Source organism: Emydura macquarii, unplaced genomic scaffold (genome assembly GCF_026122565.2).
Source record: "Emydura macquarii macquarii isolate MOO-44397 ecotype Brisbane River unplaced genomic scaffold, CSIRO-AGI_Emac_v2 contig_3692, whole genome shotgun sequence".
Lineage (NCBI taxonomy): Eukaryota > Metazoa > Chordata > Testudines > Chelidae > Emydura > Emydura macquarii.
This window is the reverse complement of record NW_027133829.1, coordinates 4,496,003-4,519,149: the sequence shown is the minus strand read 5'-3', so window position 1 is coordinate 4,519,149 and position 23,147 is coordinate 4,496,003. Positions and strand designations below refer to the sequence as shown.

The 23,147-nt window shown below is 43.0% G+C and overlaps 1 protein-coding gene across 3 annotated transcripts in view; it reads left to right on the top strand.

Moving 5' to 3' along the window:
• The window catches only part of RBM20 (RNA binding motif protein 20), a 147,988-nt gene extending 131,612 nt beyond the window's left edge, over positions 1-16,376 (top strand). For all 3 annotated transcript variants that reach the window (XM_067537234.1, XM_067537235.1, XM_067537236.1), the window contains exons 10-14: positions 1,854-1,952; positions 3,667-4,327; positions 6,894-7,013; positions 7,868-7,989; positions 12,184-16,376. In XM_067537234.1, the coding sequence (XP_067393335.1) occupies positions 1,854-1,952; positions 3,667-4,327; positions 6,894-7,013; positions 7,868-7,989; positions 12,184-12,294 (1,113 nt within the window). In that variant the 3' untranslated portion in view covers positions 12,295-16,376. The remainder of the gene's footprint in view (positions 1-1,853; positions 1,953-3,666; positions 4,328-6,893; positions 7,014-7,867; positions 7,990-12,183) is intronic.
• Positions 16,377-23,147: the final 6,771 nt, after the last annotated feature.

Here is a 23,147-nt window from a genome sequence, read left to right as displayed (position 1 = left end):
CAGGTGCAATTACTTGATCCTGCTGAACTTCAAAATCTGTAGTCAGCTCAGGGCAAGCCTTGGTTGATCTTGCTCTCCTTCCTCGTGCAGGGGAAAATGATGGACGTCCCCAGGTTTCTGTGTTGTAGCTTCATTCAGTCTCTGTAGCAGGCGATGGCTCTGCCACGTCCCATCCATCTGTTTGTCTGCACCAGATTTTGTCACCTTTTTCTTTTACTGTGTACTTCAGTGTGGCTGAATGATGCCTTGGAGCAGGGCCCCTTCGAAGGTGCAGCTCTGTGGAGCCAGGCACTCTCCTGCCTGGCCCTGTGGCCCTCCTCATGTGGCAGTCTGCAGGGACTGCTGGCTCGTCCTGCCGCAGAACAGTAGCTGTGACCTAGGCATCCTGGCTCACGCAGCTGCAGTCTCTGAGCAGGTGGAGTGAGAGGAGCCCAGATCAAAGCTCTCATTCGTCTGTGTCAGGTGTACCTCTGGTCCTGATCCATGGAGGATATGAGTCCGCTGCAGCTGCCGAGTAGGGCATGAGAGGCAGAGGCTGCTCCGTTAGCTCTGAAGATCCTGGGTTCAGTTCCTGGTGGACAACCAAGATGATGTAGCTTGATTGTTCAGGGATCTCATCCGTGTTGTCTTTTTGTGGTCATGCTGTGCTTGGAGAGAAGCTGCAGTGTTAGTTGCACACCCACAAGTATATAGAGTCATCTTAAACAGTGTTAGCAATAGACCTTAGGAAAATCTGATCTGAAGTTAATCTTTCGTTTAGGGCACTTATACATTAAAGCAATGGTTCCCAAACATTTTACATTGTCCCCCCCCTTATCCTTGTCCGCGCCCCCTGTGCCACCCCCAGCTGGTTCTGGGAGCGGGACCGTGTGCAGGGGCCACGGTTGGGGCCAGGGGCCGAGGCTGGGAGCAGAATCTGTGGTTGGGGCCAGGAGTGGGGCTGCAGAGGCTAGGCACCAAGGGTCGAGGCCATGGCCAGGGACTGCAGCTGGGCCAGGGGCTGTGGCGTGGGAACCAGGAGCCAAGGTCACAGCTGGCCGCCGAGACTGCAGCCAGACCAGGGGCCACGACTGGGGGCCATGGCCGTGGCTGAAAACTGAGGCCAAGCACCAGTGCCAGGGACCACGGCTGTTGCCAGGGGCTACAGCTGGGCTGGGGCCATGGCTGGGGTGTGGGACTATCCAGAGCAGAACTCTGGGCAGAGCGAGGCCAGATGGTGCTCTCTCCTGCTCCCTCCCGTGAGGACTGGCCCAGGCATCCCTCTCCTCCCCCCGAATGTTCCTCCCTTGGGGGGTGCGCCCCACATTTCGGGGAACTCTGGATTAAAGGGACGTCCTCAAGCTTGGAAGATCCAAACTTCCATTCCACCTACTTTTTTTTTAAGCAACATATAATTTTGTGGTTTGTTTTTCCAAAATATACCCTCTGCAAGGAACTGCAATGCTGAACAGTCCTACACTAACAAATCAACGGGTTGGGGCTACCTGCAGGAGCAGCTTACACTGCATTCAATCATTCTATATCAGGGCTGGTTGGAAAACCAAAGACGAAAGATTGGAAAATTCATGAATACTTTCGTTTCCATTTTTCCTCAGAATTTCTTCTTTTATTTTAAATTTTCTGTCCAACTCTGCTAAATAGAAGTCTCCAATCTCAGGGCATTTACCCAGAGTACAGTTTTTACTTATACAAATTGGATGAATAAGGAATGCGACCATGTTGAATGCCTTTGCTCACGAAGACTCAGCATAGAACCATAATGGAAATCTCGTTGTTTAGGATTACTGTACTGTAGTCTCACTACCGATATACTTGCAGTGTCACCATAAATATACATGTTGTATTTGTTTTAGCTTGGGAAAGAGGAGCATATTACAGAGACGAACTCACCTTCGGCTAATAAACAAGGAAAAGATTCAGGAGAGTCTATGGAAAGCACAAGAAAAGAGAAGGTAAGCTGTGTTTTAACTGGGTTTAGTCTCTATTATAAAATGAATCAACAAATGAATTTGTCAGCAAATCTTCCAGACTGAAATATTACACCGCCATTGAATGCCATTTCTAAGGCACTCTTAGAGGGCTGTCTAAATTAACTTACCTCGTACTGAACTCTGCTTCTAGGGATAGCTTTTGCCTGACAGGGTTTTGAGAGGCTCTTTTTTTAGTTGCTGTATGCCCATATAGATTACGTCTAATTGCCACTGCCAAGTGCTATGCATGTGAAGCAACGTATGCCTAAAAAGACTACATAACTGGGAGGTGTATCCAAAAATAGAAGCTACAGCAAATTGGAGCTACAGCAAAGGAAGGGACTGAAAATGAAGCATTTCCAGAACGATGGCGTTAGATGGAGTGTGGACAATCTCTTTTTAAATATTTCTCTTTAATTAAATAATCTTACTACAAACCTCCTATTCCAACGCGGAAGTAGCACAGAACAATGTCTTTATAAATTCTCCAGTTTCAGAGCTGATGGTCAACTGTCCAAAATGAACAAAAGGAATTAACTTCATTCTTAATACCAACTTCATAAAATCTTATAAGAATCAAGAAACATAATAACAATAGCTTAATTTCTACTACCTAACAAAGCTGCTTCAGAATTCATATACACTATCTTCACAATTACACATAAATGTAAACAAAAGAAACAAATTAAATCTAAACAAGTCATTCCCCACAGACCCACAGCAAGAAGTAACTCGGAGTTCCAAAAATTTTGATTGAGTTTGCTTGAGTCTCAGCTACCGTCTTTGTTCGTCAGCTCTATAGAGTCTGCTGAGTCAAAAGCACTGCAGCAATATCATCCCTCCTCTTGCTTGTAGAAATCTCCTACTGGAACCCAGGCAGACTTCCTCCTCCTCTATGTGACTGTGGAATCACTTAGCTAGTCAGCTAACTAATTAACCAACCAATCACTATGCATTTTATAAGTCAATAAACCTGTTACAAGAAAAACACAAAACTGAGACTAGCCAAATATAGATAACTTTTCCCATCGTCACATTTAAATAAGAAAAAAGTTGGTGAACCAGACTGGTAAAGACAATTGAACTAAACCATTAAAGGCATTAATTTTCCCTCCTAGTTTCTTCTTTCTATAACTAACAATGCCAGGGCTTCCCTGGTGTTGGAAAGGTAATGATATCCCTAACCTGCTGCACAGTGCTTCAGAATTAGGGGAAACCAGCCTGCTTCCTGATCCCATGGCTAAGCTTCTCCAAGCCCATACAGGTCACGTTCTTTTGTAAAGCAGCTGCCCTGACTACTTGTTCTCAGTGGAGTCTACCAGTCCAGCTACTACACCCAATTCCAGAAACTTCTGGGCGTGGAGTGCTCACTGTGCATCTGTCTAGTAATAATGACCCAGACAGAACTTACTTCTCTCCCTCTCTTCTGTCTAAAGAGATATCTCCCTATTAGCACGTGGGTTATATTTATATACCCTCCCCCTACACGTACATAGAGTAAATTTTAAAATGTAATAATATAGGCAAGCATGGTACCACAGTAGACTACAGTTCCTAGGAATTGTGGATATGGTAGGACGTCAGGGATGGCCAGTTCAAAGCATCACTTGTGATCGCTAGTCCAGAGCCTATTCTATAATAGTGATGATATATAGCTATCGACATCATTCCTTACCCATTTCCCTCTATGCTGCAGGAGCAAGACTGGGAGAGTGGAAGTGAGATGGAGGGTGAGGCATGGTATCCAACTAACATGGAAGAACTAGTCACAGTGGATGAAGTGGGAGAAGACGACTTTATTATGGAGCCGGATATAACCGAACTTGAAGAAATTGTTCCGGTTGATCCAAAAGACAAAGCATGCTCAGATGTGTGTCAGTATGTAACTAGCATGTTAAAACCGGAAAATGACCACAGCCAGATAAACAGGAGTGAAGGCGAATCTGCCCAGGAAGCTACAGAAATGAGCGTCAGATCAGCAAAGGAAAGCATAGCTGCTTCCAGTGGCTGTGCAGATGATGATGATGATGATGCAGTTACCAAAGCATCAAGCCTAAATCTGGACACTGAACCGAAGCCAGATGAATCGCAAGAAGACAGAGCTCTTAAGGATTCTAGTTACCACAAAAAGGAAGGAAAAATAGATGAGAGCGTGGATATTCACATAAAGCTGGAGGATGGACAGATACCTTCTGATCATCTGAAAGGAGAGACTCGTCAGCTCCCTGACACTTTTATAGATCATTACAAGCAGATGGGATCACAAGAAACTGAGAGTAGAGAAGTCATGGAAATGCTTGTAAAAAACCCCAGTGAAGAAACAACCCATGGAAGCCAAGAGTTTCAAGAGACCCGGGGTAACTACCTCTGTGTTTTCTTTGCTGCTGGTAGAGGGTTGTTTGAGCTTTTATCTGTGCAAGATGCATTAGATTTTTATCTACTACTAACAAGAATAAATGTTGCTAATAGTGTCAAGATTGTCCTAGGAGCAACTCGGTAAAAGAGCCCTGCTGCCATGAGAGCCATGTTAATCCATTAAAGGCTTTTAGTCAAATGGTGTAAAGGAAATGCGATAAGCAACTTGCAAGCTTTCTGAAAGGCATAATCCGCTATAACTGTCACATCTGAGTTCACGTGAGTTGAGCTGAACTCTTGCAGCCGCTTGCTAAGTACTTTGAATTGTCAATGAGAAGAACTACAGTTCATGCACGTCAACAAATAGCAGGGATCTTTTATATATGTCTGGCTCCCACCCACATAAGAAATTCAGGATGGGTGTGTCTTACCCACCATGCAAAAAGATTAATGACATGAAAATAGGTTGTAGGTTGTTACTTCTCAGTCCTTGTTCATGCAAGCACATGACTTGGTGTGGGGACTTGCTTAACGAAGTACCATTATTTCTTATATGTTCCCTCTAATATAACCTGACATGGCAAGGCGCACGGTAACACAAAGCCGGAAAATATGTAAAGAGGATAAGATTAATCAGACCTGTCTATTAAAAACTTTAGCTGTCAGGAAAAATATCTTCAGAGTCTGAAATTCACGTAGACTGCCTCCCTGCTCCCTGCAGGGAAACCCAAATCAGTGGGCTTTAGCTAGAAAACTACACTGGGACTGAAGGAGTAGAATAAATAAACAGAAAAAATGCATCCTCCTCTGCCCCCTACAGACAGAGCAAAGTGCAGCTCCATGGCTGCTACTCTAGCCTATACGATGGAATAGAAGTTGTGAACCCTGGGCTGGGAAAGGGGAGGGAGGCTGTATCCACTGGATCCATGTAATTGCAGAGCGCAAACGGCTATGACTCTCCCTTTCCCCATTCCAGTCGCCTGCTCCCATGTGGAACCCAGCCCTCCTGATACAAAAGTGGGGTTGTTTCCCCACACTTGTTCACCCCTGCACAGAGAAACTAGTGTAGTTCCACTGAGTCAGTGTTTCCCACAGCCCTTATTTCCCTGGTGAACGTCACCCACACTTGGATATCATACCATATTAATTACACGAAAAGTTTTGAGTGACCAACACCTCCGATACTATGGTGATGGGCAGCAGAACAAAACCTTCCTACACCTAGTCAACCCATGTGAGGTTATTTTTTTTTAAAAGGACCTTAATTTTCCCCAAAATCCATAGTTAAAAGTTTTGTTTTAGAAAAGTCACCCCTTTCCCTAATGAGCCCTTGCATTGCGTAGTGATAGATCAGCCTCTTGATTGTCGATTTCTGCTCAGTCAAGGAATGCAGCAATGGTCCAGGTTGAGTTACACTGATAGTTCTGTGTTCTCTGCACCTCTTCTCGCTATGTCCTGCTCGTGCCAGTGTTCATTTTTACAAGCATTGATTCACTTTTTAGATAAACAATCTGATGAAAAATCTTTTCCCTTCTCAGTTGCTCAGGCTTTTAATCTCCTGGTTCTTGTGATGTCATCATTTCACTAGTTGTCCTGTCGCTATAGAGTCTTCCAGGGTAGACAAGACCTGAATTTCTAATATGAAAATCAAGTAGAAAAAGTGGGTGAGGGACTTGACAAAAATGTAGGCTTTGTATGTACAAATGGGGGCAGTTTTAGAGACCTGGTTAATTTGAAGTTAACTTAAAAGCTGACGTGCCAACACTAGAAGTCAGCATTTTGTGTGTCTCTGGAAAAGTAGATCATATTAATAGCTTTAAAACAGTGTACAAATGTGCAGTCCTATAGCCAGAAAATGCAAAATTTGGAACTTGGAGGTAGATAGGAACTGGTTTGGGCTCAAATATATTTGTTTTACAGCAACGTGCAGACCAAGTACAGTAGGAATTTTGTCTGAGTAAGGACAGCAGTGTCTGGCAGAACTGAAGAATCAGAATCAAGCCCTTTATTTTTAATCCTGCACCTCTGTTGTAATGCTGTAGTGATTTGGCATCTGGAATGGCTATGTACTTTATATATAAGCAATTCACACGCCTGGAAGGGGGAGGAAGGATATCTTTCTTACCAGCCCTAATCCTTCCCAGTAAATTAACACAATTTTTCCATGCATTAAATCTGCTGCCTGCACAGATTTAACATATAAATACAAATTAATAGTGTTTGTCAGTACCCTATAATACTGAGGCATGCATAAAGTATAGCTCCAATTTTAACACAGGCCTTATAATGAAAGTGGGCAATTACCAAAATAGAAAAGTTTAAAATATAAACAGAAAAGCAGTAATGAACATGAAATTGTCTCTGGAAAATAATATTAATTAGTGTGTGGTGTTTATTATTAGTTAGCTATTGTCAGCTGTACTGTATTAAACATCCAGACTGGGTGGGAAATATTTCCAGGTCATGTTTAACTTCTGGACTCTTTCAGAAAAAGTTTCAAATGGGATTATAGAAGTTGTTGTATTTCATTAAACTGTTTTCATTCAATGCATTTATTCATTTGTTAAGCAAATTCTAGGTACCTGGAAATGAAATCTCCTGAATTCCCAGAAGGGAAATCTAAAAGAACCCATTCATCACCATCCTGGGAACAAGAGGATGTTTTCACTGAACTTAGCATTCCTTTAGGTATGTCTAAACTTTTAGGTCTCTGCATGAGACACTGTCCATTGCAATACCTTGAATTTACAACAAGATGTCACTTTAAGGTTACTTCTTGTATTTGTTTCTCAAAACAAATGCAAGGAGAATCAAAAGAAACAGTAACACATGGTTAAATGCTATGCTTAATTTGTAATGAAAGAGGTGCTGGGGTTCAAGCAATTTTTTTAGATTCATAACTGATGAGGCAAGCCTAGAGGTGCCAGGAATCTGCACAAATTAAGCACTGGTAATAATAATAAGAACTGGGATTTTTATTCCAGATTATTTATTATTAATCTGGATAAATGGACTACGTATTCATTAATAACACTGAACATCTGAAATAACTGCCATTGGACTCCAGGGTCTAAAACATAGGGACTGACATATTCATAAAGAAATTATTTGAGCTTTGATAGAAGTACTGGTCAATGCCAAGGAAATCTTGAGGGCAAAGAGATCTCTCAAGGGAGTCGTCTGAATAGAAGGGCACTTCTAGGCATTTGATGTGAAAATTAGAATGATTTAGCCCCTGCATGGATAGATTACACTACACAACCATAGATCATGAACATGCAGAGTGCATCATGATGTGATATGGGTATTATTGGCACTTCTTACAGATGACCAATATAACTTTGCCCCTAATAAGTATTGTGGCTATTCGAAGCCTTTGTGTTACCCCATTACGTATTCTCAATAAATTTAAATGCATATATTATCTTAGATAATGTATAAATATGTATAATATCTAAAACAGAATGCACTCAATGCAGTATTTGCAGTATTTTTGTCAGGCAACATCTGCCATTTTAATGTGATTCAAAATCCTTTGGTAGGTGTGGAATTTGTGGTGCCCAGAACTGGGTTTTATTGCAAGCTTTGTGGACTTTTCTACTCGAATGAAGAGACAGCTAAAACAAGCCACTGCAGAAGTACTATTCACTACAAAAATCTTCAGGTAAAACACACTTGTAATTAGTATTAGTCCAGCTTCTAATAACTGGGTCAGACTGAGTACAACTCTGTGGTGCTATAAAATGAACTTTCACGGTGTGCACAGAATTCAGTCGCATGGAAATGGACAGTTTTAAATCTTTTAAGTTGACAAATATATATAATCAAATAGTTTGTTTGGTGCTGTGGGCCAGCACACTAGCTGATCGCCTGTGGATCACTGTGCTCAAGTCAGGGGTCACAAGTGAAATGAGGTGGGACATTCACATCACAAAAACAGCACAGAGTTTGGTCCAGTTGAGTCTCTCTGCTTAAGAATCTCAAAATGATGGAATAGTAAGAGTGTTTCAGGTTAGAACTGAAGTGCATTGGTAGCGCTTTGTGAAACAGATTGCACAGAGCCTGACAGCACTATTGAGTTCTTAATTTCATGGCAGCTAAATTTGTTACTCTTTTAGAATTTGTATAATTTTATTTCTGTGCTAATTTAAGTTTGTACAGTATGCTTCAACTTGAGGGATTTCAAAGCACTATCTGTACGATACGTAAACAATCTGAGGATGGCTTCACACGCCACTGAAATGCAGCCAACTCTGGTGTGGAACATGGCAGCTGTCCAACAGTGCAGAGCAACGCAACAGTACAATTCATAGAAAGCAGTGGAGAAGAATGCCATGTCCGATGTATTTATTTAGATTTACTTTTAAGTCCCCACCCAATGCTCTGGGTATTTTTCCAAATATAAAAACACACATTAGACAAAATCACCTTGATCACTGCTTAGATATCAACAATCGCTATTCATAACAGCACCAATATTAACCATACCTTCATGCATTCTTCCCCCAAACTGCTCAGCCACACCGCATCCCCAAGTGCCTGGAAGAAAAGATGGGGCTAACTTGTCTGGAATAATAACAAATTCAGACTTTGGCACACCATGGGATAAAATCAAGTCTCAGTGTTGAGGATCACTCATAGAAAAGGCCTAGTCCAGGGGTGTCAAACATGCGGCCCTTTTTGGTCCGGCCCCTGGTGGCCGGATACGGCCCGATAACATATTTGTTCTGGTCTCTGGTGGCTGCCGCCTGGCAACACTCCAGGAGCTGCTGCCAAAATTCAGGAAGCCGCTAGTTTTTTCGGCAGCGGGGAAGAAGCCGTGAGCTGCCGCCGAAAGGCAGGGCACAGCGAGATTTCTTGGCGGAGGGTCAGATGTCGCGAGGGTATGGCCGACTTTAAGTTCATTCTGTTGCAATGTGGCCCGCCATTGGAAGTTAGTTTGACACCCCTGGCCTAGTCTGCTTGTTAAAATGTGATTATAGAAGGAAAACCATCCTGGGGTTAGTGATTAAAGATTGAGGTGGATGGCTATAGAGGAGAAAGGCCAGTCAGTGAGTAGAGGAAGGATGGTCTAGGGCAGTGGTTCCCAACCTTACTGAGTGAAAGCCCCACTAGTTAACACTAGGTAAAACACGCCCCCCCCCCCCCTCCCCGACCCACCCCCTCACCAGCCATAAACACATAGAACCCCTATAAACACATATAATGATGATAACACTAAATTACATATTAATAATAATAAATTACTGTTGCCTGAGTAAGAAGCTATGGTTTCCCTGGCACAGCTGCCTCCGTATGCCCCGTGTGGCTCCGCCTCTTCCCTCGTGGACCGAGGGTAATGGAGGCAGGCTCTGGTGGATTGGCCAGGGCTGCTCCAGACCCCCGCTGGCATGGAGCTGCTCCTCTCCAGCTGGGTGCCTGGCCCATATGGGGGGAGGGGCTGCTCCTCCACTCCAGATGGTGCAGAGTTCAAGGCTGCTGCACCCGGCGCGGAGCTCAAGGGGCTATAAATGGCCTCACTATTACTGAAGCCTCATGGACCCCCTGGAATCTTTGGCGTCCCCCCAAAGGGGTCCCACCTCCCGGTTGGAAACCAATTGTCTAAGGTACTGGCATCTCTGTTCTGCTACAGACTTCCTGTGTGACCTTGGGCAAGCCACTTAGCCTTTCTGTGCCTCAGTTCCTCAACTGAAGATAATAGCATAGCATACACTGCTCCCCCCTCACATCAAACACATTAAAGATTGTGAGGTGCTCAGGTACTATGGTGATGGAGGCTAGAAAAGTACCTGAAGTAGATAGATTATATTTTAAACTAGATTCATCCAAACAGCTTTCAAAGCCACTTTCCTTCTGGTTTAGATATAAATGTAGAGAGGTTTTATGGAATGCATTGTAATGGCTAAATGCCTTCTGTACAGGATTGTAGTGAATTTGTATTTAAACCAAAAGTATCTTCTTCCTCATGCTGCAATTCTGTGATAAATAACAGTTGGGGGTTTTAGACTGAGATTTTCAAAGCTGACGGGCTTTAGTCACATGAAGTGGCATTGAAATCAACAAGGGGGTGTGGCTAAACCCTTAATCAGCTTTGAAAATCTCACCCATAGTTGGATAGGCAGTAGTTTAAAAAAATCAGCATATGGATTACATCTTCCATCTACATGTGCAAGTAATTAAATGTCGTTTATGGTTTAATGATAATTTAAACCGACCTTACAGAATTCTGAATCTGTCCAAAGACTGTTGTAGTATTTACTCTGGCCTGCAGCCAAGTGAAACTTTGTCCTGTTAGATCAATACAGAGTGTTGTGTGCTGAGTCTCCCCAGAACACACCTCTCTATTCAGGATTATGCCAGTTGCAATCACTATGATGTACAATATAATAGCAGCTCTAAGGATCTTGGGTAGTTACAAATACAACTCTCAGGCAAAGTTTGGGGTTTAAAAATGGATTTCCTCCTCCCCGCCAAAAAAAAAAAAGTGGGGGGGGAAGTATTACCTCTGGAAGCTGAAGAATAGTTTTGAGTCACCTCCCTGCACACATGAAACATAAAGACGAGAGCAACAAGTCTTGCCCATAGAAAATGAAGGCCACATAGTAAGTTTATGCAGCGTACTGTATAGATAGTGCACCAGCAAGTCACACACAGGCACCACTGAAAGAGAGACACTTAGCAGGTGATAGGATGCCTGCAACAGATTCTATTTCTCCCCAGAGGCAGTGTTTTTAAATGTCCAATGCAAGACCAGAGCAGTTGTTCGTAGCTGGAGATATATGTGATTTCTCTTCACAGCCATATGTAGACTGATGGTGCTAATGAATCTGTTTCAAGTGTTGGAGTAACTGTCATTTAGTTGGCCAGGATCCACAGAGAGGAACATTTTACCAGAAAGGATTTGTGGTCTCTAATAACACTCGGATCAGTTGTTCAAGCGTGTGAGTGTGATTTTAGATATATAAATCTTTAATAGGACTCTGTCTACATTATTATATAGATATCTCCCATGATCTTCACTTTATTTGTGATGAGGAAGTTTCATTCCCTTCTTGCTCTCATGCCATTCACCTTGGTTGAACTGAGTTTAAAATTTTTGCGTGCCTGTCTCACATCCATGTCATTCCACTTTCCATTTAGTGTGCACCTCTGCCACCCAAGGGCATTACCAGTAAGTCAGCAGCTTTGCCCGCTGCTAATAGATTTTAGGATTACACTGTATTATTGCTATTTAAGGCACCTAAACTCCATCATAATAAAACAGCTCAATACCAGCAAATACTCCAGCCAGATAGTTAAATTCTGTTAGTGATGATTGTTGGCTTCACTTCTCCATCCACTTAAAATAAATGGATTTATATACATCAAAAGCTATGTGTCTAAGCCAGAGGCTTTGCAAATGTAATGTATCATGTTTTAAATCATGTCTCAGGAACTGTCTCTGCTGTCAATCACACCAGTTTGATACCAGTGTAATTCTGTTGACTTCTGTGGCTTTACTGCTGATTTCCCCCAGTGTGAGAGCAGAATTGAGCAATCAGCTTGTATCTGCCAGGAGAAAAGGTCTAGTAGATTGCACATGGGACTGGGAGCCAGGATATCCTGAACTGTAGTCCTCCTGGCTCTGCCACTGACTTCCTGGCTGGCATTGAGCTGGCCTTGTTAGTATTAAGGGAATTTGCCGTATGGGAGCTACATTAATACAGATACACCAGTTTAAATGTCCTTAAAGTAGGCAGAGTATCTGTGGGTTCTGCCTCCCAGAGCTGTTGAGGGCTACTGACAGTGCTCTGAAGCTGTAAAATGCTGAGGATCATCAGTCTTGTTAATGCCACCTCTATTTTTTCTTTGGTCACAGAAATATCTATCCCAGCTTGCAGAAGAGAGTCTGAAAATGAACAACAAAGAGAGCAATCTGCCACAGGACGATGCAGGAATTGTTCCCCACTTTGAGAAGAAAAAGCTATGATGGCGATGAACGAGACGAGTTGTAAATGAGTGAATGCTGACATTTCATTGTTGAGCTACATGGTGTGACGATCAGTTTGCACTGTGCAGGAGGAAGGAAAGCAGAATAAACAGCATGTTCCATGCGTCTATGCCCAGAGTGCCATTAAAAACCATAATGCCTGAAATAGTTTCCCACGGTGAAGCAATGCTGGCGTATCTGTAACGAGCGCAGCTATTCTTTCTCAGACTCTGTGTTGGGAGTGGCTTCCTATATTAACTCAGAATTCTCAGGGATTCTCAGATGCCACACACTAAGTCAGGCTGAGTATTCAGAACAATTTAGCGTCCTCCAGTGGAAATGAACTGAAAGGAAATGTCCTGAGTTAAAATAGCTTTTAACATTAATGTATTTTAAGTCACTTCACTCATTAATATACTGAATTGTAGGTCTTGTTTAAGAGATCTAAAGCCATTTGCTAGTTGCTAATAAACCTAAAGCCATTTGTTAGACGGCATAAGGTAAACCCCAGTGGCATCAGCATATGTGCACCTAAGAACTTGGTGATGACAATCATCATCATTTTTTAATTTTTGAGTGCTGTCCATGTACTTGATGTTGTACAGAGATAGAGGAAATCACAGTCCCTGTCTCTAGGAGCATACAATTGAAATCCAATACAGGCAGAACAGTTCAGATACACAACCTGAAAGTTAATCTCCTCCATTCTCCAGTGCTTTATATCCCATGGGCTGAATGCTCTTTGGTAATTTCTGTGTTTGGAAATATTCCTTGGGAAAATTCTAAAAGTGTGTCCACGTGGTGTCTTAGATTAAACTCGCACAAGAAGCTTTATAACTGCTACACATTTATATTATGTAACTTGTAGACATTTTTTTTTAATCCATTCTCATCAGGGGTTTTTAAAACATGTTTTTCTAATCTTGGCAATCTTGAATTTCCTGGTCTTTATGGAAATAAACCAGACTCTTAATTTTTTTTAATATTTGTATTCATTCCCCTGAATTTTTATGGCAAGTATAACAACTGTTCACAGAATGCTGCAGTGAGAACACAGGATGCACCAAACTAATATTATTATAGGGCATTGTTTGTACTCCGAGTTGTTGCTTAATGTAATGCAAAGTCCCGTTGAAATACTCTATTCAGATTTTTGCTTAATTTCAATGGGTTTTGTGTAGCAAAGTGAATATGTACTAAAACTGCTGCCAGACTTGATCCTGGAATTATGCTTTTACAGAAAACACCACAAACCATGTGACTAGCTAAGCAGCATCCAGGCAGGTGGTAGGAACATTTTTGAAATGTTTGAAATTTGGATGAAAAATGGAGAATGGAAGAATTTGCTGATTTTTTTCCCCTTTCTTTGCCCGGCTCTGATATTGACCATATTAAGGTCTACTGAAATCTCTGGCATTAGATGTTTTGCTTATTGTAATAGTACTTTGTGTGTAGTAAATAATTTTTTTCCCCTTGAATGTTCTATCCATCCCAGAGAGCAACGTTAATGTTACAAAATAATACAAAATGGCCAATCTGCCAAAACTGCCCCAACAAAACACCTGTTCCACATCACCTGCACCAGCAGCCATTTTCTTCTTTCTCTGAAAAGTGTTTCTGCTCCGTTTCATATCTCCTGGCTGCATTTTGTTGTTAGGCAAGTTCCCTTTCAACTAGGTGGTGCAGGCATTCAATTTTTTTCAACCAGAGTTGGGAGCAAGCTGCAAATTTTGGAATCATTTTTCTCCAAAGTTCAGAGATTCCGTAGATCCCAGGTTTGGGTTTGGCGCACCAGAGAGAAAGAAGGGAAGACACAATATTTAGGCATAGAACTGAGCTTCACCAGATTTCAGGTGTGATAGCATTTGGGCCCATCTTTTATTTAAAACATGGCTTTTATTCCTCACCTAAGTGAAACAAAAAAATCTTGAAAAGCAAATTCTTCTTGCTACACAAATTCTTACTACATTTTGGTGAGATTTGTTAGGCAAAAAATTGTGTTGCAAGGTGTGAAAAATCATGAAAAGGGAGGTAAATATTCTGTAGTTACTGTCCAAGCCATAGCTGCTAGGGCAATAATGCACAGACTGAATGTGAAGAATTACTCTCATTGCCTTGTAGCACAATATGAGTGGGGAGGGGGGGAAGGAAATCACCCAAATGCAAGCGTCTGGTTTTTATATCCCAGGCTGTTCCAGAACTGGAACGCTCACCAGCGTGGTGGTAGATTTTTAGATAACATGGTTAAGCGTGAAGTGTATGGGAGGTAGGGTTGATAGTGCCCCAGATCACCACACCTTTAGCAATTTATCTCCAGACAAATTCAAGTAAAAAAGAATGATGATGATGATGATGATTTTATTATTCATTTGTATTGCAGTAGCACCTAGAGGCCCAGCCCCATTGTCCTAAGCACTGTACAGACTTTCCCTAAGAGCTTACAATCAAAGTCCAAGCTGAGAGACAACAGGTGGGTACAAACAAATGGGGGAAGCAGAAGGTGACAGTGACGCCGTTCTGGTCAGCAGGAGTAGAAGTACTAAAAATAGCTTCAGTGTTTGCCCAGGGACTTCTTGTCAGATTTAAATGAGCTGATTCAACTTATTGTCCCCCAGATATCAAACACTAAGGCTCCGATTCTCTCCTATGCTGCACACCTTGCATATTTCACCTAGTGCTCGCAGGACCAGTTGCATCAGAGGTGCAGGATTCCTCTGAGTAGAGGGTTGCTGGGTGAGATCCTGCAGTCTCCTCCCCAGAGATTTTGCCTGAGGAAGAAAGCTCCAATTTCCATCCAGAGCTCCAAACCTTGGAGGCTTGAGGGGCTGCCCAGGAGGCGTGCTGAGTCAGCACAACTCTCAGCCAGCCAGGATTGCCTTGCCTGTGCCCTCCCTCCCTCCCTCAAAAGTGGGGGCACCCCTTTCCATGGGGAGTTTCCTACTCTGCCAGCCTGCAAACCCAGGTCCCACTGGCAGAACCCAAGCAGTGATTCTGGCCTAATTACTGTATTTGGCGTGCAAGGCCAAATGCTCAGAGCTTGCAGAAAGGCGTCCAAAATACTTGGTTGCACATCTGTGCATGCACCTCACTGTGATCAAATCTAGGCATTTTCAGAGGGAATTTGAAAATCTGGCCCCTAAGGACTAGCTCCTGACAAAACAGCTGTAGTCATGAGAATTTTATTTTCCAAAAAATCCTACATTTAAAAGCAGTTGAAAACAACCTCCATGTCTTAGCATTCAGTCTAACCATCTGTGCAATCAACTTTCAGTCCAATGCAATTAGAGGCCTGCAAGATAATGTCCTTCCATCAAAACAGCCCATAGCAGCAATGCTGACAGTCATTTAACTCCTGGATCTCGCTCTAATACCTATTCTGCTGAGAGACAAAATACCTGTACAGGTAGCTATTTGCCTCTTTCAGCTGCTGTAAAATGAGCTGTTTCTTTTTTGACTACCTATATTTAAAATCTAAGATGTATTATTTTTCTAGCTGGCATAGTTCTTCAACAATTTACATGTCTGATTAATATATGTATAGCATCAGGCAGTCTCAAGTCTAGCCAAAAATTATTTATTATTATTTAAAGAAGAGCTTCCATGATATTTATGAATCATTTCAACATTTTTCAGCCAAAGATTTCACAAAGGCTGTAGCCTTTCCGAACAGTGAATGTGTTTTTATCTGCTGATCTCAAATAGTCTTTAATGTCACAATGCATCTTGCCTTCTTCAAGGTGAAATTTAAAAAAAAATCTAAACATTGCCCCACAAGACTTGACACATTTTAATATTGGCTTGAACACTAAACTAGTGTCAGGCTGGTTATATTCAGGGTTTTTCTATTCTCTATTAAGGCTGTGATTTGTTTAATTATACTTGAACTGGACCAGACATATTATTTATTGAGCTTATAGAATCTTGTTAATTTAAGTTTTGGCTTGTAAACAATTGGAATTTGTTAGAACTTGTTGAGTTATGTAGGAGGTGTCACCAGTATTAACTGATCTGTGCAGCTGATTGCGAAGTGTTTCAGATTGTGTTTCTTAAAAAGGATTTTAATAAAGAGAATTTAAAGCATACATAGTGGTTGGTAATTGTGCCAATGTTTCACAATAACTTGCAGGGCAGGACCTATTCAAACCCTAAAATCCTAAATAAATAAAATGGAGAGTTGGGGTCTGATGGGAATGGTTTTGAATATATATATTTAATTACTGTTCCTGCTATATAATTACTACTGGTCAGATCCTGAGAGGTTCTGAGTACCTGGTACTCATCTTAAAACTGGCACCTCTCAGAATTTGGTTCTTTGTAATTATGATTGCAGCTGCTCCTTACCCCCCAACTGCCCCTTCAAATACTGCCCCTCCATCTCCCTCCTACACTTCACCTCCAGACTTACGAGAGCACTGTCTACAGCTGTTGTCTCTTGAATTCCTCTCCTCCACCTCCATCCTGGATTCCCTTCCACGCTTTCTGAACCTGTTCTCATCTCTTCCTGGCCAGCTCTTAAGGCATCTACTCAACCTACATCCTGCTTCTCCCATTTGCTGTGTTGATTACACTCACCTGCTTGACATCTCTTTCTCCTGCCATGTCTCTGGTTGTTCCTCTGACATCTCTTTGGTTTATCATACTCCCCACTCCCACTTTCCCTCTTGGTTCCACAAGGATCTATTCTAAGTCCCACCCTCTTCTCTCACTAAACACTTTCTCTGAGTAACTTCACCCACCAGAAGTGGATCCACATGAAAAAATACTCAGTGAAGAATCATAGTTAGTGTAAGGGTAGGTAACCATTCTTTACTATTATCACAACTAAATAATTAAAGAAAGCTGTAAGGACAAAAGCAGTGGGGAAATCTATAAATCTTACTGAACTTAACCTGTTCAGAGAATTGACTTGGAAAAACGAGACAAAGGAGCTGGCTAGGAAGAAGACAGAAGGAGGGAAGGTAAAATGAGACTGATTTGCCCCCTGCTGTACCATAAATTATTATCCAAAATTGTGATTGCAGATTCTGTATGATTGGGGTAGTGATGGCAAAGGTTGATGACGAACAAAGCACACAACTTGACTTTGAAATACAAACTCATTCTGTGTAGCAGCCAGATTTCTTGTGGACCACGTCTGGAATACCCCATTGTCCTGGTTACAGAGTAGCTTTTTAGATCATAACTACATCTTAAAAAGCGTGCTGTGTAATTCCTTTGGAACTATATCATGGCATCCTAAACAGATGCAATCCCAATATTATTGAATAGACACAGTACTTCATGGGTGCTCTTCATTGTGTCATTCAGGAGCATGGAGGGTCAGGCTGAGAAGTCAGTTAACTCAAGGTCTAGGATTCTTGTCCCATTTTGACAGAATTCCTATTGAATATAATGCAGGTCTTGCCTGATGGTTCAACAGCAGCATAATCCCATTTGCCATGTGAGAGATCTGAACTGGGAGTGCTTCAGAAATAGTACTCTGCCACTGGGAAAGAGGAAGTGTCTTGTGTCATCTATCAATAAATCCTCTGGCATTTTAAGGAGCAACACCAATTGGTTCCAACTTCAGGCCTCCTCCTCCAAGCATGAAAGCTAGTGGCCATGATATGGAACCTGAAAAAAGAATGTGAAAGCATTTGTGTGCAAAGGAAGATAGAGAGCATAGTTAAAGAATATATTACGATTCATACCATCCCAGTAGTCGGTAAAAACTATCCCTCATTTTACTGATGGGGAAACTGAGGCACAATGTAACTAGCCCATGGTCATGCTGTAAATCAGTGGCAAAGGAATTAGAACCCAGGTCTACTCCCCAGTCCTTTGCCTTAGCCTCTTTTGAATAAGAATGGACGTTGCCGGGTGCACAGGAGTTTTAAGCAAAACACTTTCAGTTCTTTTCCCTGGGATGGCTTCCAGACAGTGGTTCCAATGGAGAATCTGAAAGAGAATTTTGGCCCAGGTTTAAAATACGACTCCTTTTTCTAATGCTCTGGAGCGTTCATATCAGTGAGTCGGATGTTAGTCATATTTTAGGTGGGTTACCGTTTTGTTTTGAACGTCAAGTTATTCATATCCACTTCCTTAATACCGACATTGTTGAAGTGCAATGCAACTTGTTTGCACTGTTGAAAATTCAGTCCATTTCCTTTTATTTCAGCGCTTTTCCAGCTCTATTAGTTTGTTGTGCTTAAAGAGACACTGTCAGTGCTGACAGACTCCAAACCTGAGTGTGCACACAGATGGCAGTTTAGCCTTTAAAATTAAGGCAAAGATTATGATTGACGGCATTTTGGCAATCACCTAAGTGTTGTGATCTTGTCTGCTCATGCAAGCCAAGCAGGACCAGGCTAGGGTCATCATGAAATAGGAGACCTCCTTCACGTTGGTGAATCAACAGATGATGCTTTTCTCTCCAAGTCAATACTCAATGCTTGTTCCATGGATAAACTAAACTAGCATGATCAAGCCAGAAGTGGGCCTACGGTTCATTTCAGCACTTCCTAGTTGATGTTGTCACAAAGGTGCTCTCTGATTTACAGGAGGGGGTTTCTGTGTTCATTTAGAGTGGATGTAAAGCCCGGATCCAAGTTAGCAAACCAGGCTGAAGAAGGAGGAGTTTGAGAGAGGCTTGTCTTCCAGTCTCGCTCTTTCATTTTATTTATTTCTGTATTTATTATTGCTGGGGTTCTGGTTAGCTGTGTTACCAGGTCATTCAGGGAAAGACTGGGTTTCCCCTCAGGTACCCTTGCTCCCTCTTCCATTTGTGACTCGGTTGTCTCCCTCCATATGTCAAGCACACTATCTCTAGAGTTGGTCCTAATGGCTACCCCCTCCTCCGGCCCTCCCACCACTGACCTCTGCACATGTGGAAAATATGAATTCGGCATTCCAAATGGCAACAGGGCCCGAATAAGAGCCTAGCTCAAGAAGTAGACAAATCAGTTGACTTTTGAAAGTTTCTAGACTGTGGTGCAGGTGATTCTCCTTCTGGAATCTGATCAAGGAATTAAATCTAGAGCCTGATGCACAAGAGACATTGCTCTAGAATCTGACATGATACTCACAGGAACTCAGTTTTGTGCAGACATAGGCACCGTTATGTTCACCTGCTTCAGAGGATCTATATTTTAGAGGTCTTAACTCTCATGACCCAGAGATCTCTTGGATGAGATACGGCAACTCATCTTCATTTCTAGTGGATCAGCCTTATGATGCAGAACTTCTGGAGTCAAGTCCAAAGGCTTATGACTAGAGAGAGAACTGAAAGGTTGGTTGATTGGTTTCTATAGTTATATTGTAAGTTATGTTTTTGGGGTTGGCATCCCAAAGTGCAAGGCCGAGAATTAGCTCATCAACTCATTCATGCTGCAAGGAACAAGATTGTCCTGTTGTGAAAGTCCGGACTGGAAGTTAACCAGGTCATCTCCTAACACTTTTGGCAATAGTAGTTAACCCTTGGTGTCCTGGGTGAATTACAAGCTCTTTCCTGAAAAGCCCTCTGCACTTTCATTCGGATGCTCTATTCTTCACTTTCCATCCTAAACTTTTAAACAGCTGGGGCCATTCACCCCAGGCATGGCTTTGTGGGTGAACTATTTCTGTCTCTGTGTGTGTCTGTATATGTATAAGTTTTAGAGCTGCTTGTAAGTCATGGCTGCATTTACACAGAGCCCCAGTATGGATTGAACCAATGCTCTTCAAGACCAAAATCACAGGCCTCTACCAACTGAGCTCGAATACATTTTATCTGAGAGGTAGCAGATGTTACAGTCATTGAGCACACTACGAGAGAGAGACGTGCTCAAATGCCCTAGGTTAGTGCATTATGCTTTGGGATCCTCTTACACGAAATGCACAGCATAACTGTAAGATCCTGTGTATGTTCAGGCACCATCACAGCACCAAGTAATCCAGCATCAGCACCACAACCTCCCTCTGAAATATATCTCCCCTGATGTTAGAACTGCTTCCGAAGCGAGCTAGCACTAATGACTGCCCAGGAAGGGCAAGGTATTTACTGCAGAGGTTCATATTCTAATCACCTAGTGCATCTCCCCGCCCCATTTTGCTTGTTGCTGATCACTGAGTCTGTACCGTGCATTTGCCCTTCCACCCTGTAGATGTGTCATGAGCACTAGCTTTAATCAAAAGGACGATAGCATTTAGATAGATTTATATAGCTTCAAAATGCTATACAAGCATTTACTAATGATGGGTGTAAAGGAAAGGGAACAACCAGCCTGGGAACAGCTAAAACCATTAGTGGATTGCATCAGTTATGCTATGCGGTGCCTAAGAATGCTATGCAAGCACAAGGGAGTGGTATCCACGGTGTGTTTGCTAAACAACGTACCGACATGCTGCGCATAGGGAGAGCATGTGGTGTTACACTGGTCAAAGGGATATTGTCTCCAGGGTTGAGTACTAAATAGTCTTTACTAAAGACTGGCTTAATACTCTCTAAGATCCTGATGAAAAATGCATTCATCTCTGCAAAGTTGATTTGCGGGGGGAGGGGGTTATATTAGGGGGCTAGTATTGTTCAGTGGTTAAAGCATGGGAGTCTTGAGTTCTGGGTCTTAGTCCTAGATCTGCCACAGACTTATTCCCATCTCTGCCACAGACCTGCTGCGGGGCCTTGGGCGAAGTCATTTCACCACTCCGTGCCTCAGTTTCCCAATCTGTAAAATGAGGCTAGTATATCACTTTAAGACAGGGGTTCTCAAATGGGGGTTGCAACCTCTTAGAGAGTCATGAGGTGGTTATGTGGAGGTTGGGAGCCACCAGCAGCAGCGCAGAGGTAAGGGTGGCAATGGGGCACGAAGTCTGCTGTGAAAAGCGATATTGACAAAGTTTCTTTCCTCCCCCCCCCAATTATTAAACAATAACTATTTAAAAATAACTTTTCTGCTTATAATAATAATTTGGTAAAAATGTATTTTAGTCTTAATTTAAAAGCGGTGAGAAAAGGTAAATTCTTTTTAAACAAGAGGGTTATAAATTTAGTATTTAAATAGTGTTAAATATAAAAAATATATTTTTAATTTGCGGGGGGTGGTCACACTCAGAGGCTGGCTGTGTGAAAGGGGTCGCCGATACAAAAAGGTTTGAGAACTGCTGCTTTAAGAGGTGGTACAAAGCTTGGTTCATTAACACTTGTAAAGTGATTTCAGCTCTTCAGATCGAAAGTGCTACGGAAGAGTGACGCCTGATTATATCAGTCACAAGTCATGGTGATTTTTAAAGGGCAAATGCCATCTTCCCTTTTCTATCTCTGTTTAAGTGGCATATTTCCCAGTACTTCAACCAGCACCCGGATCAGGAGCTATTGGCAATGCCACATGAGTTACATACTGGGAAAGTCTTAATTTGAGCCTGGTGTATGTTAGCATTTTTTTAGGGAGGTTACCACCGGTGATAAGAATAGTGGGAGTCGTATGGTAGACAGGCTTTCTTGTCGTGCTATCTAGAGCTGCTTCTAGTGGAATTAGATAACATAGTGGTGAAAATGCCTGAGCCTTGGCCACATCAGTTCTCCCACCGCTGCTGATAGTGGTGGAGCTGCAGTTGCTTAATGCAGCCATAAGAGCTGGTGACCTATCTGGAGGGGGGGAAAAAACCTCAGATGAAACCCTAACCCAACTGAGGTGAATGGCAAAGCACCCATTCACGTCTGTCGAGCCAGGATTTCCCTCCTCGTCCCTTAATGGGTGCTCTTATCCACAACTTTGGAGAAGCTATGCTGTTTCACACCGGCGGAGATCTGGCCCCTAGTCATTATGCAACGTGTTACATTAGCTGGCACCTGTAAAATACACATAAGTTGATTGAACTTCATCCAACAGCGGTAGCTTCCTGCATCATTCTCCCCATATGTCTTCCTCCTCGTCTGCTTTCTGCTGTATACATGGCTCACTGCTGAGGTGTGGAATTACGGCGTCAGAGGAGTGTGGGTGATTAGGAGGGGCGAAGGAGGTGAACAAACAAGGCCCCGTACACAGTATAAAGAGGGTCGTGTTAGAGCTTGTCGGCACATAGAGGTGCGCTGGTTTAATGGAGGGTGTGATGTGTAGCCAATTACACTGGTGCAAAAAGCTGGGTAGACACTATTATTTCAGCTTAACCCAGGTTTATTTTGGTTGACCTGAAATCCATTAGGAACAGGTTTTAGCTACCTGAAATAAGCTGCTTTTAACTGAAATAAGAGTTTCATCATAGGGATATATCATAGTGGTTCTCAAACTTTTTGCATTGGTGACCCCTTTCACACAGCAAGCCTTTGAGTGTGACCCCCCTGACCCCTGTGGGTGTCCCCCCATTGCTCCAGCCCCCATGGGCTCCCCATTCCCTCTTCACCCCAACCCCTGTGGGCTCCCCACTCTCCACTCCCCCTTTACCCCTAATCCTGCACTGTGCCCCCTTTGCACCTAACCCCAGCACTCCCTCTCCTGTGCCCACCTGGGGAAACTGACCTGCATGCACAGAGTGGCTGGTATTGCGGCTTGCTGCCCCCTCCAACGCTGCTCCTCTACGCATCCCTAGGGGGCTGTGAGCAGGCGTGGGGGGAGGGAGCGAGGAGCAACGTCAGGGCTCCCTGCATCCAGGTCACTCTCCCCACTTGGGCTGCATAAGAGGAGGGCAGAGAGCAGCAGCTCCTGATGCTCACCTCACAGCACAGCCCAGCGGGGGAAAGTGACCTGGATGCAGGTAGCCCCAGCCCTTGCTCCTCGCTCCTCCCCCCAACCCTCTAAGGGGGCAGGAGGAACGTTGGGGGGGGGGTGAGCAGTATCTGTGTCACCACTTGTTCCCCCCCTCATGTTCCTCTGCCGGGAGGAAGCACACCTGGCCAGGCT